The 19,015-nt window shown below is 38.5% G+C and overlaps 1 protein-coding gene across 2 annotated transcripts in view; it reads right to left on the bottom strand.

Annotated features, from left to right (window-relative positions):
• fndc3a (fibronectin type III domain containing 3A) overlaps nucleotides 1–19,015 on the bottom strand; it is an 86,420-nt gene that overhangs the window by 25,222 nt on the left and 42,183 nt on the right. For both annotated transcript variants that reach the window (XM_030151907.1, XM_030151906.1), the window contains 13 exons: nucleotides 18,626–18,872; nucleotides 18,060–18,359; nucleotides 14,428–14,486; nucleotides 12,245–12,411; nucleotides 12,087–12,146; nucleotides 11,845–11,983; nucleotides 10,415–10,468; nucleotides 10,183–10,307; nucleotides 9,794–9,968; nucleotides 7,054–7,140; nucleotides 1,971–2,109; nucleotides 545–613; nucleotides 301–419 (listed from right to left, as the gene is read on the bottom strand). In XM_030151907.1, coding sequence (XP_030007767.1) covers nucleotides 301–419; nucleotides 545–613; nucleotides 1,971–2,109; nucleotides 7,054–7,140; nucleotides 9,794–9,968; nucleotides 10,183–10,307; nucleotides 10,415–10,468; nucleotides 11,845–11,983; nucleotides 12,087–12,146; nucleotides 12,245–12,411; nucleotides 14,428–14,486; nucleotides 18,060–18,359; nucleotides 18,626–18,872 — 1,740 coding nt within the window. The remainder of the gene's footprint in view (nucleotides 1–300; nucleotides 420–544; nucleotides 614–1,970; nucleotides 2,110–7,053; nucleotides 7,141–9,793; nucleotides 9,969–10,182; nucleotides 10,308–10,414; nucleotides 10,469–11,844; nucleotides 11,984–12,086; nucleotides 12,147–12,244; nucleotides 12,412–14,427; nucleotides 14,487–18,059; nucleotides 18,360–18,625; nucleotides 18,873–19,015) is intronic.

The following is a 19,015-nucleotide window of genomic DNA, read 5'->3' as shown; positions in this document are numbered from 1 at the left end:
TGTGAAATCAAACGCCAACAAAACAGCATAGGGAAAAAGCAGTGCATGGATTGATACAGCTGGAATGCAGAAAGGGGGGGATAAAAATGTACATATGCTGATGTGTGTGTATGTGTGGGTGACTAATAATACATGTGTCAGAGTTAAAAATTTAGTTGCTTGTGAATGCACAGTAATGGAATAAAACAGGCATAAAGTAGTGACTCCACCTGAAATTTACTGTAACACGTCAACAAAATTTGGGATGCGATGGCGTGTGCGCGACTGTGTGTCCACGTGCACTGATGCTCAGTGACTCACCGGGCTCTGCCCCCCCTCGCTCATGCAGTAAACTCGCGTCTGGTAGGAGCAGCCGGGCTTCAAGCCTTCACACACATGCTCCATAGCTGGCCCTGAATACACCAACTCCCACGACAAACCTGAGACCAGGAAAGGTATAATGCATTAGAATGGAAGCAGAGATTTTTTTTTTTTTCTCTTTTGTTCAGTACATCTTGTTTTAATTACTAGCCACGCGTTTTCTTTATCAGCCCTTGTTACTCACCGCTTAAGCCTTCAGACAGCTCCACCACGTACTTTGTGACTTCTGCTCCACCGTTATCTTTCGGGGGCTCTGAATTTAAAAAAAAAAAAAAAAAAAAAAAAGACCAAAAACGTTAGAATATTGTCAGACTGCAATACATGGTGAGTAAGGAAAAAAAGATGAAATGAAAACTGAAAAATAAACCTGTATTTGTTTTATTTTATCTTATTACTACTACATTAGGATTAACAATCGAACTTCACTATGATCAAGTATCAAAAAATATTTAATCATTTATTACCAAACTTCAAGATGCACCCACAGCATTTTATATCTTTTTGTTGGTAATGTTACCTTTACAGGTAACTATTTTTATTTTTTATGTTGTAAAACTGTACTCAGTGGGAAAAACGACAGTTGAAACAGAAAACTGAAGTGCCACATTGTCATGACCTCACACCTCCAAGACACACCTCCAAGCTGACGTCACAACCTGATGACAGTCATCACACACGTATTTTATATTTTTTATGTTATGAAGCTGATGCTATTGCATAAATGTGCAGCTGATTTGTACCATTTTGTACCGATTTGTAACAATTTTCTTTTTCCAAAAATGTAAAAGTATCGTTAGGAATGACACCAAGCCATAACCGTCATTGTCACACCAGTTTCAACAACAGTGTAGTAAAAGCTTCCAACTGTCAACCTGTTAAAAAACAAAGACGTTGCCCCAGAAACAGTTAAAAATCAGGCTAAAATATGGGCTTTTTTTTTTTTTAGACAAAACAAGTGGCTCTGGTGAGGATGCTACATTTACTATGCTATTATCAGCAGTAAAGCAATCATACTCAAGGCCACAGCTGCAGATAACTCGTATATTATTAAAAAAAATAAATAAAAAATAGAAAAACAATGTATTAGAACTGAAAAATATTTCAAACAGATTATAGAATACATATGTAACATAACAATAGAACATAAAATGAAAAAACTCAAATAAACACTTGTTCTATTATAAAAGAACTAAAATCCATTAATAGATAATATAAACAGGTCGAATATTAGGCATTTTTCCTCTTCTAAGTTTGTTCAAAAAATCATTTTGGTGAGAATACCAAGAAATCTGACACTGTCTCCAGAACTGCAGACATGTTTTTCATTTTGAAAATTGGAAGCAAAGCCCAAGCGCAGCAGTGAGTGATGTGTTTGTCCAGTGAGGTGTAGGAAGGATTCGTGCTGATGTCTGCATGAAGGAGAGAACTGTCAGTCACCTATTGTACAGACTACTCAGGATGTCATCTGTCTCTAGCAGATTCATTTATGGTCTTGCCAGAGCACAATGAGAAATGTGAAACTGTTAACTGGCCTTGCCAGGCTGTGAACAACATGTTGGACTGAAAAATGTTTGGTTGAGGGAAAGGGGAAGTGGCAGGAAAACGCTTACCCCAGGCCATCTTGAAGCTGTTTGGCTGGACTCTGCCCCTGATGACAGGTCTGCAGGGACTGCCGGGTCTGTCGGGGTTGGTGATGAACTCTACCACCTGGCTAGGGTTACTTTTACCCTCTGAGTTGTATGCTGCCACCTGGAGGAAGTGAGTGAACACTAACAGTTAGGACCATATTTTACCGTCAGACAATTGGCTGCTGTTTACACAGACAGTCAATGAGGGCAAGTGTGTAAAGGTCAGTATGTTTCCTGGTAACAAGCGCCGACTAGAAGGGTAATGAAGGGATCTGAGAGAAAGGGAGAACACGCTCTAATGCCTGCAACATTAACACCCTTAAACAAACAGGAATCATCAAAGAGCTCCAGCTTTTTAAATCTACACATACTATACACCATCTCCAGAGACTATACAAACACCACAAGACAAAAATGAGATGTTAAACTTTAGAGATATTTGCATTTCAGCGTGGCATATCTGCGATAATATGGAAATGTGTGCAGGCCTGCTGAGTACAGCTCATGCTCATACAGTAGAAAGACAAACCTGCTCAGCAGCCGGCGGCCTCTCACACTGCGCAGCTGGATAATTAGGAATAAGGGAGGGAGTTTTCAGAGGGACTATGAAGTAATGAGCATTGCTTTCATTTGGGCATATGCTGGGTTGTTTGGGTAATGCAATACCATTTATGTCTGCATCATGTTTAAGGAAGCTGTGGCGCTTGCTAATTCTCTTATCAGTCTACACAATAATACGATTTCATGTTCTTAAATGCTAGAGAAAATAAAAAGAGTGCTGGTTGTTGTCGGTGGCTGCAGGCGAATTAGGAGCATTAAGTAGCGAGCCTCTCTGAAGGCTGTGATGCAGCTCCCAGCTTTAATCCACTTAAAAGTATCAACAAAGCTATTCAGCCAATATGACTATGAAAATGTTGTGAAATATTCCAGGAATAACAACCATGGCTTAAAATTAAAGCCAATGAGGTAGTTTATGTTAATGTAAGCCATCAGACGCTCTAAAGCATCCCAGTTGAAATGGATTCACATTCAAAAAACCATCACACTTTAACCAGAAGTCAGCTTTAATTCAGGACTTATTAACATTTTAGTTGCATTATTTGGACTCCGTAATAAGTGCACTGCTTCATTAGTGTGAATTAAACGCTTCAGTGTCTGTTACATAGGCTTTGACTGACAGATGTGACTGACAGCTTTCTCATCTACTTTCAGTTTACTGAATAAAGGGTACGATCGAGCGAAAGTGAACATCAACATTTGCACACATCATGTATCAAGTGCGCTCATTTTTTAGCTAAAGATCTCTATTTTATATAACTGTTAACCTTTTTAAAATACCACTTGAAAAAAAAGTGATAACCCATTTTATAAATTGTACTTTTTACACCGTAGCCATGCCTCGGATATAAAAATATCACTCAAATTTGATGCTAAAAATTATGTCTAAAAATTTTTTAAATTTACTCAATCTGACACATTTAAAAAGACTATCTGTGAACTGTTACCAAGAAATTACTCTGTATTTGTAATTTACCTATATTAGTATGGACTAGGGATGTCACGATACAAAAAATTATTCAGGAATTGATACCGATACCACTAAAAGTACACCATCCATCCATCCATCCATCGCTTATCCGGGGCTGGGTCGCGGGGTTAACAGTCTAAGTAGGGATGCCCAGACTTCCCTCTCCCCAGACACATCCTCCAGCTCTTCCGGAGGGACCCCGAGGCGTTCTCAGGCCAGCCGAGAGACATAGTCTCTCCAACGTGTCCTAGGTCTTCCCCGAGGTCTCCTCCCAGTGGGACATGCCCGGAACACCTCCCCAGGGAGGCCTCCAGGAGGCATCTGAAACAAATGCCCGAGCCAACTAAAAGTACACGATTCTCAATACCAAACTGATACCATGGTAAAAAAAAAAAAAAAAAAAAAATCAGAAGAACCCATGAACTTAAACAAGAAATACTCTGAGTATTTGCAAATGAATATTGCTGTTGCCTCTAACTCATCTGTTGTACTCTCAGTCACTGTTTACTGCTTTGAATGCACAGATGTGATTAGCTGAGTCGTGTCACATGGGATGCTTCTAAATAAATGCAATTGGTCGGTGCATTTCCTCATCTACTCTACGGTAAGCTGCACTGGTTAAAATAGAAGCGCTCTACCACTGGCTGTAGGTCCAGGTCCGTGTGCGACGGCTTCTGGGTCCAGACCTGGACCATGGTCCACCTGTAAGTGACCGCTGGTGTAGTTTCTTATTGTCAACATTTCGTTTCGGCGGTGGTCCGAACAGGTCAGGCTGTAAAAACTGCGTTGGACCATCGGACCAGTGCCAATGTGGAGCCCTGATGATATTGCATATCAAATGTTTAATGCTGAATAACCGAAATCACGTTGAATTCTTTAAACAGATCTGGGTGCCTGTCTCGAACGTGCTTTGCTAGGTTCGTAGTATTACCTCCCTTCGTTTGAATTCCAAAACAGATCATCAAGATTTGTTCCTGAAAACTATGGAAATAAAGCTGTTTTGAAAAGTCTAAAATTTTAGAAAAAAGGAGAACACAATTTGTTTTGCCGAAAAACGAATTCCAGCAAAAAAGAAAATTACATGAGCTTGACTGTCTCTCAGTACTCTCCAACTTCGCTAGTGGTCTGACTCATCAGTGGCTTCACGACTCGATTAGAATTCGCCCGTCAACCATTCATGATGCATCTTACTGGTTACGTCGTCAGTTTTCTATAATTATGTACATTTGCTTTTCCATCAGCGAATGCAGTTTTCAAACAGGTGATTCTTAACTCCCCCCCTTATTAAGAATGGATTAAAATAAATAATGAGGCTACAACAGTCTGTCATATAAACAGCTGTATTTTCCCGCAGCAACTTCTGTGTGAACCACCTCAGTCTGTGACCATGACTAAACAAAACCTAAATCCATCTGCAGACAGAGCATTATGAGTAGAGATGGAGCTGATAAAAATACAGTTTGTTTTCACACAGAAAGGCAATGTCACCGCCCCAAATAAACATCCCAAACTACATTCATTACATGCTACCCAGTGTTTCCCTTCCACAACACAGACTACAGTGGCTTTTCCATGGACATAAATGCAAAACTTTACAGATATTTACTAAATATCGAAAAAACAGAAGTGAGTAATGTCAGTTTTTCTGTTAAATCACAAATGCGATGATGTGTTTATTATCACTCTAGAAGTCATTCCATAAACATGGCGACGAACATAAATATTGTGTTGATTTACAAATATATTCATTATTATTATTATTATTATTATTATTATTATTATATACTAACCCTCTCTCCCGTACTAAATTAATAAATGATTAAGTTTCCTGGTGTGTCCACACAAACCGCACCATGTTTCTTTCAAAAGTCTCCTTCGCTTGTTGTTACGTCCGTCAACACCTGTTTGTTTGTATTCAGACGACTCCAGTTGCAGAAAAAGGTCTTTCCATTGCAGTTTTGCGTGATATACCAATTGTGCTATGCCTGAAAAACCACCTCTTGCCAGTGCAAAAGCTTTTAATCGAAAAACGAGAGTTTTGGAAAAATTGTCATTTTTATGCGCAAGTTTTATTCGCACAATTTGTGGGTCAATGGAAAAGTTATGATGCTCTGCCATAGTCTTACAATGAACTGAAACTATTTTAGTGAACAGACTCTCACTTAACCGAGTTGCTAATGATGTAAATTCATTTGGGGATAAAGTTAAAGTGCACTGTTATCGTTAAAAGTGTACAGCAATGAAAATTTCACGAACCACACAAACTCCATTTTACAACACACAAACCAAACCCAGAACCCACAGCTTCTGAAACCATGAAAGCTACAGCTGCAATGAAGAAATGAACCAACTCAATGAGGTGAGTAGAAATGTTAACAGCAAACAAATCAGCATTAAATTATGAGACTGAAAGCTGCTCTGGGCATGTCTGTGTTTTAATTACAGCGACAGAAACTGGTCTGTTCTTACTTTTGATTCTGTACAGATTCTCACTGCAAAGTAACTCTTCAGTGAACATCTGTCTCAGGATGGAGAGAAAAAAAAAATAACTGAGAACTTGGTGGAGTAGAAGGAAGCTGTTCACAAAACATATGATTCAGCGTCAAATGAGCTTCAAAACAGCACCCCAGCAAAAGTGGACCATAACTACCATATAATGGAGATGCTGTGTCTGTCTGTTACTGCGCCTGAGAAAAATTCTAAATACTTCAATGGTAAAATGAAATAATTTTACAATATCTATCATAATATTTTTATTTATTTATTTATTTAACCTTAATTTAACCAGGTAAGTTAGTTGAGAACTGATTCTCATTTACAACAAGTGGTTCCAGACATAATCAATTCTTCAGCAGTAAAATGTAATAATTTTACCGTATCTATCTTAATATGGACAAATTAAACCACAATTCAAAGCATGAGAAGAACATAGCAACATAACTTCACGACTATATTGCTTGGTCTGAGGCTGAAAAATCAAAGCATGTTATCTTGATAAGTACAATTTGTATTTATGTTGCAGACTCTCGATTATTTACTGCATTGGTGCTGAAGTCTGCATTGTGATGCATGTTAGAATCGAGAAACGTCCACATATGTATCCCTGTCTGTGGTTTGACTGTGGTGTTCAGAGGCGAAATTGATTTGGAGGGTTGGGATGTTGGTGATAATATTTCCATTATCACCCCCATCCCAACCCAAGGTGATGGACAAAGAAATATAGTGCGGAACACTTGCCTGCCCCCACATTTGGTAACAGTACTGCCAGCCAAGAAGTCACAGTTGCTCTAATAATTTGCTTATAAGCTTCTCACTGGGGCCACACATGTGATGAGCAGTCGAGTCCTCCTGCTCAGACTGTCATTTGCCCGCTGCCCTGCTGGCACAATCCTGAAAATAGATGAGTCATAAGGCCACAGCAGGCCTTAGCAACCCCCCTACCCCCACCCCCTGCCTGAAGCCCATCCCCTCACACACTCAATTAAATCTGCAGATCATCTGCTCAGCTTTGGCACAAACATCACTGGACTACCTTACCCGAAACTTGTACTTGGTGCTCCTGTGAAGGTTCTTGATGGTGCAGGTGAGCTCGTCGCCATCGTAGCTTGGTTGGAAGCCGTATCCCTGAGACAAAGAGGGGAAAAAAAAACAACCAGGTGAGCGATGAGTTCGCAGTGGAGTGCAGAAAACAAAGCAGTAGGCAGCAGACAAACAGCTACAGGGGGAGAGGGGAAGTTTTTGTGTATTTTCCCTGGCAGGCATTATGTATGCAGGAAGCAACTCAGGAAATGGTGACAGCAGAAGTTAATTTTAGAACAAACTTTGAAGTGTCACTAAAATAAAATGTGAATTGTACAACTGTTTTCTTTTGGCTAGGTGGAAATGAATGAACAAAAATAAAAAATACACAAAATAGAAACATGACAGCGCATATCAACCATGAAAATCTGTTCCAGTGTGGCCGTGAGGATTTTGTTCTGGCTGGTGTGGTGTCCAGAAAGGATTTATGCTACCAAGTAAATATAATGTTGATGACAGCAACAGTGGTAATTAAGCCAAACATACCCCAATGTAGTGGTTTAATACAGAAAAATTATCACTGTAATGCTGCTCTGATTTGCATATTTTTTATTTCATTGTCAAACAGAACACCTATGAATTAACATTTTAGTTGCAGAATATAAACACTACACATTAATAATGTCTTAACCATCTTCAAGCTGCTATGCTGAGGTGTTAAAACTTAAAATCTGAATTACAAAATTGGTAGTGATATGTAAACATATACATATGTTAAAGACAGTAACCATGCATGGACTTCAGTGTTGTTTAAAATAAAACAAGCAACTTTGAATGTTCGAGGTGAAACGGAGTCCTTGACTTTATCTGTTGTACAGCCCTGTGTGACCCTGGGCATCTTACATCAGCAATAAACTAGAGACTGAAAACACAACAGCAGTAGGTGGAGTTTAATCAAACAATAAAATCAGAGGTCTTGTGACATGTCAACAGAAAAACAGTGTCAGCTGACTGGATTTACACAACTGTTGTTCAGTTATTCTCTCGCTACAGTCCACAAATCCTGATTAGCACCAGTGACAAGACATGACGACAAAGTGTTAAAAATAATACAACAATTAATATCGTAGAGAAGAAGGGAGGTTTCTGTGGAGTTAAGTTTTAGTCGTAGTTTTAGAGAAATAAATGCAACTGATTTGGACGCTAACCAGGCAAAAGCTTCAGTTGGCAGAAGTCAAAGGGAATATATCAGAATTTAAAAACTCTTAATTTAAATTTTATGAGTAAGTCCATTGAATTTGCTGTAGAAGGAATGAATGAATCAAAGGTTTCGATGAAATTCCATTGAAAATGAATGCGGGTCATTTTGACCCACCTATGGACTGTTGGGGTAGTAAAACAAAAACTCCAATTTCATAAAATCTATAAAAAGTAAGTTAAAAATTTAAATGGTATGATGTCCATAACATGTTTTTTTTTTGGAATACCATGAGTATGAAATAACTAGCGCATTGACCCGTGGGGAACCAGGGGTCATATTAATACCGAAATATAGGGACTAAAGTTAGTAAATGCATTGTTCCTGTTTTTAAGTTCATTTCCTGTCATGCAGCGTAGTACTGTACTTCCGGTCAACCAAGAAATGACTGTAAGGCTATTGTATTCCAAAATGACTAATATCTCCAAAAATATTGATCCTATCAACTTGCTGAGACATTTAATGTGGAGATGGGACTATTCCTCAACTGCAGGTACCAAATTGGGCAGTTAAAAACATCTTAATTTCTCAGAACTGTGCAGACACACACACACACAGAGACCTTCCAGTATTATGATATCGATAATAACTTTTCATTACAAAGATATTGCAACAAAACGGCCTCACTAGGTCATTTTTGACCCACTTCGGCATCTAAGGGTGAAAGCTGTGTTTTTCAACCTTGGGATCGAGACCCCACGTGGGGTTGCCTGGAATTCAAATGGGGTTGCCCGAAATTTCTCTTAATTGATAAAAAAAACAACGACTAAAAAACTTACTAATTAAAAATATATGGTGAGTTAAGAGAGACAATCACAATCCATAAAAGACATGACAAACTGAAGCTGAAACTGAAGCACTGTGGTGCTGTTTATCTTTCAAATGTTCATTGTGGTCAGTTTCAGATGCTGCAGCTCTTTCATAATTCATAGTTTGAGTTCTTGTTTGTTCAGTATTAATTGTCAGCCTTGTAAATCCAAGCTGGACTGACTGTACATATCCTGACCAAGGAAAATAAAATTCTCACTTTGTGCAGTAATCTACACCTGGCTTTTCTGCCTCCGTCCATAATAATATACTTTATATAGACTAAATGTCGTCTAACATTAACGTTTATTTGCAACATAGTATAGCAAACTATTACATGATCAAAAACAAATTAATTTTAGCAAAAAAAAAAAGGTCTCTGTTTTGAATGTCTGGGGTCGCCAGAAATTTGTGGTGTTAAAATGGGGTCACAAGCCAAAAAAGGTTGGGAACCACTGTTTTATGGGCTTGTGTTATTGTCTGTTTCTCTTTACTACTGTTTTTACTGGGAAAAAAACAAAATCTTACCAAGTGTATTTTTCTCATTTATGGTCAAAATATCTCATCACACTTAAAATAAGACATAATCACCTAAAGAGTAACTTTTCAGTGAGATAATAAGAACTTATTTTTAGACAATAGATCTTGAAAGTAAGTGATCCATTAAAACAAATAAGGGTTGGGGAGACATACCGAGCCCTCTTCCTCCATCTCCAAAATGTAGTAGATGTCGTCCTCCTTTGGAGAGCTAGTGGGCCTCTGCCATTTCAGACACAGCCAGGTCACTCCTGCCATCTCCAGCTCTGGAGGGAAGGGTGGCAATGGCACACTGCATGAGGTGAACAGGTCCACCACTTCACTGAACTCGCTGGGGAGGGCAGAAACACAGGACGGGAGAGGATGGGAGAGAGACAGGAGAGACGGTGTGAGAGAGAGACACGTGTTCACACGGATGGAGACGGTGAATGAAACGAGTCGAACAGTCACATAAATATATATAAAAAAAAAACAAAACAAAACAAAAAAACGGACGACGGGGAATGTACCATCCCGGACGCCAGCGGGTACGTGAAGATGCCTACCTCACGCCCATGTCATTTTTGGCTGCGAGGCGGAACGAGTATCTGGAAGCTGGTGAAAGCTTGGTCACTCTGTACTGCTTCTGAGGTCCATAGTAACACTGTTCAAATGTCCCAGTGCCCTTTCCCTTCAGAGAACAAAGAATCAAGCTTTGAGAACAAGGAACTCCATGGATTCATCTGCACAGCGCATGGCTGAGTTCACATTTCCTTCATTTTACCACAAATGTCATACCTCATCCCATTGGAGAATGTAGTTCTGGATTTTGGAACCGTTGTCACATGGATTCTGAGGAAAAATAATAAAATCACAAAAATATATGAAAAAAACCCCACAATTATTTAGATTTTATACATGAAGAAAGAAACAACGAATGTACTTTAGGAAGATTTTAGCAGGTTTTGACATTCCTGTTCCTAATTAAAATCTTGCACTTAACATTTCCAGAGCAGAATATGGTTGTGTATAGAGAAGAAGCTGGTGATATCATATCTATCACGATACAGCATTTAATAATCAGTGTGTACCAGTACGTCATGATACAGTGAAGTTTTTTTTTTTTTTTTGTTAAGTTTACTTTCTCATACAATTTACTGTTTTATTGGACTCCCGCTTAACACCAGAGTACTACTTTCTATGCTTTAACTACATCAATATCAAATAAGTGTTCATACTTAAGTCGATAAAAAGCTGTAAACAGATGGTATTAGCATTAGCCATTAGCTGTGCGTTATTAGAATGGTATGTTGCCAGGAAAATGGAGACATTTTCCTCTGTTCACCACGCTGGTTTACCACATTGTTCAAAATTCTTGTCAGTTGCCTGAGCAGACGACACTTCAGTTCTGTACACATCAGGATCTGGTCTAATTTTTTGTAAAGTTTGTTTTAGTTCTTTTAGTTTAACTTTAGTGGTGTGTATGGTACTTTCTGTCTCTGTTTATGTTGGTATTTTGAGGTGAAGTGAAACGGCTGATGGTTATCCAGTAGCCAGGTGGTTAAAATACGACAAAATAAACGTGTTTCTGCTTTGATTTAAACTATTATCTAAAAATTGACATAATACTCAAGAACAGACTCAGAAGTTCAGTACTGCAAAGAGCAAATGAGGTGCAGAGGACTCATTCATTAAAGGTTTTCTGACCATGACCAGGGGTTTTGCATCCATGTAAGGGTGCAATGCTCAACAGTTTAGTACCTGATTTTAATGCTTCGTTTATACAGCTGGAAAAAATTATTAAACCACCAGTTTTCTTCAGTTTCTTGTTCATTTTAATGCCTGGCACAACTAAAGGTACATTTCTTTGGAGAAATATACTGATTACAACAAAAATAGCTCATAATAGTTTAATTTCAGAGCTGATATCTATCCATTTTTCACGTTTTCTTGATAATAACCAAAATCACTTCAGTTCTTCCATCAATATCTATGGCATTGTACTGACAAAAACAGTGCTTTTAGACATTCCATGTTTTCTTTTCTGTCTGTTTTAGTCACATGATACACACAGGAGTGAGCACTTGATTGCATAACAATTGTTTTTGATGGCTTTTGATGGTCTAATAATTTTTTCCACGACTCTATAAATACTATAGACATTACTTTCTGTCCTTTTTTTACTCTTTAGCGTTTTCTACCCCAGCTCAATCTTCCTTGTGTTTTACCTTCCATTGGAGTACAAGTGTGTTCTTGGTCCCATTGGCCTTCTTGGGAGGATTAGGTGGATCTGGCTCACAGGTTAAAGTGGTGAAGCTCACAGCCTCAGACAGGCTTCCCTGTAAACAGTTACACATGGCCTGGACCCTGAGGAGGAAACAGAAAAAGCCCAGTTGTTAGAAAAACAAGTCTCTGATGCATTAAAGCTGTAGTTAAAACCCAAAGCAGGTGGAGGTGGTAAAGGCCCAACCTGACATGATAATCTGTTGCTGGTCGAAGGTCTTCTAAAGTTGCACTTAATTCTTCCCCACTGCAAATAAAAAGATGTTGAAACACATTTTAGTGGTGTTCTGAATTAACAGTATTTCTAACAACCAGTTCTCACATTACAGTGCTAGCAGGGCTTACCAGTACATGCTCTTGTACTTCCCATCTTTGCCATTAAAGGAGATGGAGACCTCGTAGCTGAGGGGCTCTGGGGGGCTGCTGTCATCCTCCACATTTCCATTCTCATTATCTGATTTGGTGGGTGCACTCCAGCTCACTACTGCTCTTCTGGCCTGAATGTCCGACACCTACCACAGCAAAGTATCATAGGTGAGAAAAAAAAAAAAGTAAAAAAAAAAAAAGACATTTTCTCACTTTCTTGCACCTGGCAAATATATATTTAATTTTACTACTTCAAATCAAATCCCAAAGAGAATTACATCTGGTTATTATTTTATTATTATATCAGGACTTGCTCTTTAGAATTTGGTTTTCTTCCTAAATTCCCAGCTTACCTAAAAATATATATTGCTCATATGTTGCTAGAAAAAGAAACGGGGATTGACATATTCAAGCTGATGCATCAGTAGGGTTTTTTTTAGCACTTTCTGTGGAATCACATGATTTTTCATTCTGTTTTGAGGAGGTTTAAAAATAACTTGAGCTCAACACCTGTGGAAGATCTCAATCAGATCACATCACCTCCTCGGCTTACTCCTATAGCTGGCTTCTCTGCCCTTCAACAACACAGTAAAGAAAGCAAGAGCGCTTTTAGAGTTGGATTGGATGTCTTACCTCGTCATCTTTAAAGTAAATTCATCTGGTTCAGATCAGTTATACGTGACTTATAGTTTAGGGGTGTCACAGACAGCCTGCGGGCCAAAATCAGCCCGCCAATCTAGCCCTCGGGATGAACTTGTGAAATGCAACAATTACACTGAAGAGAACCTACACATACACTGAAGATATTAACAATCAATGGTGTCAAATCATGCTAGTTCCGGGGCCACATACCGAACAATTCAATCGTAAGTGACTCAGACCAGTAAAATAGTAATACAATAACCTATATATAATGACAACTCAAAATTTTTCTCAAAAACAAGTAAAACTACAGTCACGGAAAAAATTATTAGACCATCAAAAGTCATCAAAAACAATGGTTATGCAATCAAGCAATAACTCCTGTGTGTATCATATGACTAAATCAGACACAAAAGAAAACATGGAATGCCTAAAAGCACTGTTTTTGTCAGTACAATGCCATAGTTATTGATGTAAGAACTGAAACGATGTTAGTTATTATCAAGAAAACATGGAAAATGGATAGATATCAGCTCTGAAATTAAACTATTATGAGCTATTTGTGTTGTTATCATTGTATTTGTCTAAACAAATCTACCTTTAGTTGTACCAGGCATTAAAATGAGCAAGAAATTGAAGAAAACAAGGGTGGTCTAATAATTTTTGCCCGCGATTGTACACGGAAATTTTAAACATTTACAAACTATCCTTTCACAAAAAATGTGAAGAATCTGAAGAAATACACACATAAAATGTCTTAAGAGAAATGCAATTTTAACAACATTCTACCTGTTCCTAAATGTTTTGTGTCTATGTAGATCTACTGTGATCTGTCAGGTGTTAATGTGAAATGTGAAAATAATAAACTGAGACACAATATTGTAAAAATTGCACTTATTTTCCTTAAGAAACTTCAGGTTGTTCATGTTATTCACATATTTCTTTTAAAGGCTTGTTTGTAGATGTGAACATTTTCATGATGTAATTTTACTTTTTCACTTACTATTTTACTGGTTCCACTTCAGATCTCATCCCCTGAACTAAAACAAGTTTGACACCCCCGGTCTAGTGTGTCTGACTCTCAACCATTCTCTGTCTTTATTCATTAAGCTGCTCTAAACACATGACGATCCATCTTTATGGCTATTGCAAATAACTGCAAAGCCTGTTTATATTTAAGTGTCTCAAGTGTAATCTTACATTGTGCAAACACAAGTTAAAAAAAAGTACTTCTTTCAAAGCCAAGCTCATATTTACTGATTGCGTGAATGTTAAGTGGCACATTAGGGAAAAAGAAATCCCCACATGGATACTAGTCAGCAAGTCTCACTCCATTAAGAAGATGGGAGTGACAATTCATCATGGATGTTAATAGAATGTTTAATGATGCAACACTTTTGCACAGTTACTACTATTTTTTAATGAACACAGCCTTCAACAGTCTTTTAACATCATGTAAATTACTTTAATTAGAGCAAGAAAGCAAAAAGATGATGATAAGATAGTGAAAGAGTACTAACCACTGGTTTACTGATGGTACTCAACAGAGCCAACAGGGCCTGAGCTTCTTCATCCAGCTCTGAGGAGACAAAATATACACATATGAAACATCATCTCAACCTCATAACAGCAGGAAACGGAACTAATGAACCGGATGACTTGTGATCTTCTCTGTGTGAAGTTTAAAATTAATATGTTTCAAGGCACACTGTTGTTTTAAATTACTGATGGTGTTCTATATGCATGTTCTTAGTTGAGTGTTTTATGTATGGTTTAAGAACTGACTTGCATTGTGTTATATGTATGTTTTTTGTGTGGATGTATGGCTGTGATTTCTATTTTGTGTAATTTCTGCTGCTTCCGTCTTGGCCAGGACACTCTTGAAAAAGAGATTTTTAATCTCAATGAGCTTTTTTCCTGGTTAAATAAAACTTATTTTAAAAATATGTTAGGCAGTAAATCAATGGTCCTCATTTTTCTTTTTTATTTCCTTTTTTAATTATTATTTTTTTCTCTTTTTTTTGTTTTGCTTTATTTTGTTTCGTTTTGGTGGTTGGGAGTTTGATGTTTATTTTCTGTATTGGAAAACCTGTCTTTCATTGAACATGTATTGTATCGCTTCTTTCACGCCAGAAAATCAATAAAAACATTTGATTAAAAAAACAAAAAACAAAAACACTGTTACAAAAACATGCTATGGTGTAATTTTGTCTTATTTGGACCACATAGTACTGGCCATAATGATGAACATTTGACATTTTGTTTCCATTTTTATATTTTAACTCCTTTTTAGCTTACCAGCCAACAAGCTGTAAGCTATTGTCGTCATGCGGCGTCTGGCGGTGTCTGTCGTCGTCCGTTACAAAACTTTCAATCATTTTCTCCGAAACTACAATTCCGATTAACTTCAAACTTGGTACACAGCTTCTTTATGATGATGTCAACAAAAGTTAGTGAAATTATTTCCATCTGGATCTGATTCTGGATTTCGTGCAACTTTGAAAAATTTCCCCATTATTAGAGATGGGAAGTGGATCGATGCAATCACTCAGAAAATATAAATGATATCAAGTTGAAATTTCTACAGTCCAGCCCTGATGGGGAGTTGACCACAACATAATGGCCACATGTTGATCAGGATCTTCTTCTGGATCCGGGAACTTACGGAAAATTTAACATGGGCTCTTATGGGGAAAAAATGTCAATCGTCTTTTGCTCCGAAACTACAGTTCTGATTGACTTCAAACTTGGTATACAGCTTCTTTATGATGATGTCAACACAAGGTACTGAAATTATTTCGATCTGAATCTGATTCTGGATTTGGTGCTACTTTGAAAAATGTTCCCATTATAAGAGATAGGAAGTGGATTGATCCAATAAATCAGTAAGTATCAATGATATCAAGTTGGAATTTGAATTTTTTACAGATCTGATTGGAATATGACCAAAACATGGGCTATTTCTGTAATATAATAAATACACAGAACTGGTTGATAATAAATGGCATCTGGATACATTTCCCAAAGCTTTTCATTTGGCCGGTGAGCTACAGGGCCATTGGTCCTATTTTATTTATTTGATATTATAGCTTCTTGACGCTTTTATTACATTTTTATTGGGGTTTTAGTCTTCTCTACAGCACTTTGGTCCACTGTGGTTGTTTTAAAGTACTTGATAAATAAAGTTGGATAGGATTGGATGAACAATCGATGATAATGATAAACTACTACTAAATAAAATGCAAAATGAAGAAAAATAAAGTGTAAAAGGGGCTTTTGTGGATGGATACCAAAACCTGTATCAAAAAATATTCAAGAGTCACGATAAGCCTTGATGGTATCGGTTCTGCTCTCAGTTGTAGAACAGAAAAGAGATTTCTTCTTTATCATTGCTACATAAAAGTTATCTTCTATTTTTTTTTTCTTAATGACTTCACTTCTGATGAAGACATTTGTCTGTGATGCAAGTTTGCTTTTTTCAATCCAGGAGAGAACTCTTGTCTCTCTGCCTCCGAGCGAGACGCAGGGCAGGTTTGTCTCTTGCAAACACAGCGTCACACACAAACTAACACAGCCAAGTAGGAACTAAACCATCAAAAAGTCTGGGGAGAAAAATCTGTTCAAACATCTAATAAAGTCCGTCACGTACAGGCAGTTTTAGACTGGCTCGTAGTAGGACGGAATTAATCTGTTGTTGCCTCAGGTATTTTGTGTCTGCTCACAGCCTGGTGTCCACACGGAGTTAACTATGCTATAAGAACATTGGTTAATGATTAAATGTAACCATTAGCAGGCTGACTGTTTAGCTTTGGGTGTGTTCAGAAGCAGAGCATCATCTGAGCTAATTCGCACTTTCAGTTCCTGACACTCAAAAGTTTTTAGTGAGCACCATTTTACCTGGAGGCGAATCAGATAGTGACATTTTTGGATCTGAAGAGTGAAGCAGGAGAGTTTTTAATCAGCACAATTTCTGACATTGACATTTAGAGTGTAGCTTTTAATTTTTATGTAATGTTAGAAAATTTAATAAATATTTTATAATGGATAGTTCCACTTCTTGGTTGTGGCAGTCAAAACTGCAGTCTACAAATACATAACCAACTATTACTGTGAAACAAAAATGCTATTTATTGTGAATTTGTATTTACCTCAACTAGTTAAAGTGAAACTGCACGGTCCATTTGCAGTTGCGCTGAGAACAGTTCAAAAACTTTAATGTGCATTAGAGGCAGGGAAATCATGTCTGATAGGAAATGAATGTGCATCATACATATGACATCACTATTGTTAAACTGCAATGATACGAAGATGCTGGAGAAACATCCTCACTTCAGGCATTGTACAATTAAAACACACCTGTATGGAGTCAAACAGCCCGGTACCGGCAAAGAGGAGTGTGGACATAACTGAAAATAGTACAACGGCTTCCCAATTTCCCAATTATAGGAGATATCCAGATAGGTGTCGATGAAAAGCCGGTGTTTAAGCATGCTTCCCACTGCGCCTGTGTGTTGCTTGGAAACCATTATCCTGAACGTCACTGAAGGACTACATGGCTTGGCAGAAGATTAGTTGTTAGCAATGCATTATTGCATTTTTTGCAGCTGTGTGTTTGTTATATGAAACCCTGCAGGTGCACGCAGTAACCCTTTTCCAAACAAAATAAGCCAAGGCCATGATATTTGGGTCATTTTAGAACAGCAGGGGGCATTTTAGACACAATACTAAGCCTCTTAAGGCCTAAAACCCACTGCTCTCTTAAGGAAATAACAAGAAAAACTGATCAGATTTTTACCAGTACCAGATGAATCACCCATATTGGTAGGATTAGTAGGTAGGAGAGATATTCTGTTTGTGGTTCAGTGCTTCACAATTTGAGCGTTCTTCGTGAAATAAAATTATGCTCCCACTGCTTAAAAAACTGACAGTAATTCCGTAATTATCCTCTGGTGTCGCCAAATAGCAGTGTTAAATTCTGTGATTAATGAGCAGTCGGAGTTCATGTAATCAAGAGCAAAGTTGGCCATGTTGCTGATTCCTCTGTGTCACCAGCTGCTGCAGCTAATGAGGAACTATTCTCAGAGCTAAAACAACATTCTCGTAACATCCACAAAATGCTGAATGGCCAGCTGTAAACCTCTAATGTCCCTACCTCCCGACTCTCCGTTCTTTCCTCTCCCCGTCTGTCTGTCGGTGCCGGCCACAGCGTGGCTCGGCTGACCTTGCTCCGCCTCCAGACTTTTCCCTCCAACTCCGTTTTGAACGTCCAGCGTTGAGGGACTGCTGCAAGTCTTCTGTGGCGACGGGGGAGGACTGTCTTTCACCTGCCCTCCTACTCCGCCACCCTGACGTTCCTTCAGTTTCTTTTGCAGCCGTTCATACGTTTTGCTAGTTCTATCATCTCTGTGAACGAAGGGTGGGCGTCCATGTTGGGTGTGAGAATCTGCAGAGACTAAACAGAAAAAAAAAACACCTTACAGTTTGTATGACAGAGAGGCAAGAAAGTCAAATTATGGTTAAATGGTTGAAATCAGTTACTATGAGGACATAAAAAATAAAATTAGTTACAACCAGAGGAAAACAAGACTTCACAGTCTGACTCAGTCCTTGACTACACAGCTCAGCTGTGCAAATAAACACTGAGGACGAATAAGTATAATCTTAATATAGCTATAAAACTTGAGACACTGCTGGCTCAACTCAACACGGCCGACTTACCCTGCTCTGAGTAAATATGAGCTGGGTGGTACTGGGAGATGTACTGTGAGCTCATGTCACCCACCCCCCCGGCCATGCCCGTGTACAGGTGTGGTGGTGGTGGCATCATGGCAGGGTGTGGGATGAAGGCGGGCAGGTGGGCGTGGGGTGGAGGTGGAGGGTGGTGGAGAGGGGAGTGGCCCCCAGGGTGGAACTCTGGCTGCTGAGGTAAAACCAGAACCCGGCGCACTCCGTTCTCTTCTATGATCTGAAATAAAAGCACACAGTGGGGTTTTTAAGGCCGCTCCACTAACTAGTTCTGCAGCTCTGACTGATTCATTAGCTGCTCCTCTGGACGACCCATTCTAGCATCAAGCAATCAGCTGCATTGTGGACTAGCTAAGCTGCTTT

Source organism: Sphaeramia orbicularis, chromosome 13, assembly GCF_902148855.1.
Source record: "Sphaeramia orbicularis chromosome 13, fSphaOr1.1, whole genome shotgun sequence".
NCBI lineage: Eukaryota > Metazoa > Chordata > Actinopteri > Kurtiformes > Apogonidae > Sphaeramia > Sphaeramia orbicularis.
The sequence above is the reverse complement of the archived record's forward strand: the minus strand, read 5'-3'. Positions and strand labels throughout refer to the sequence as shown.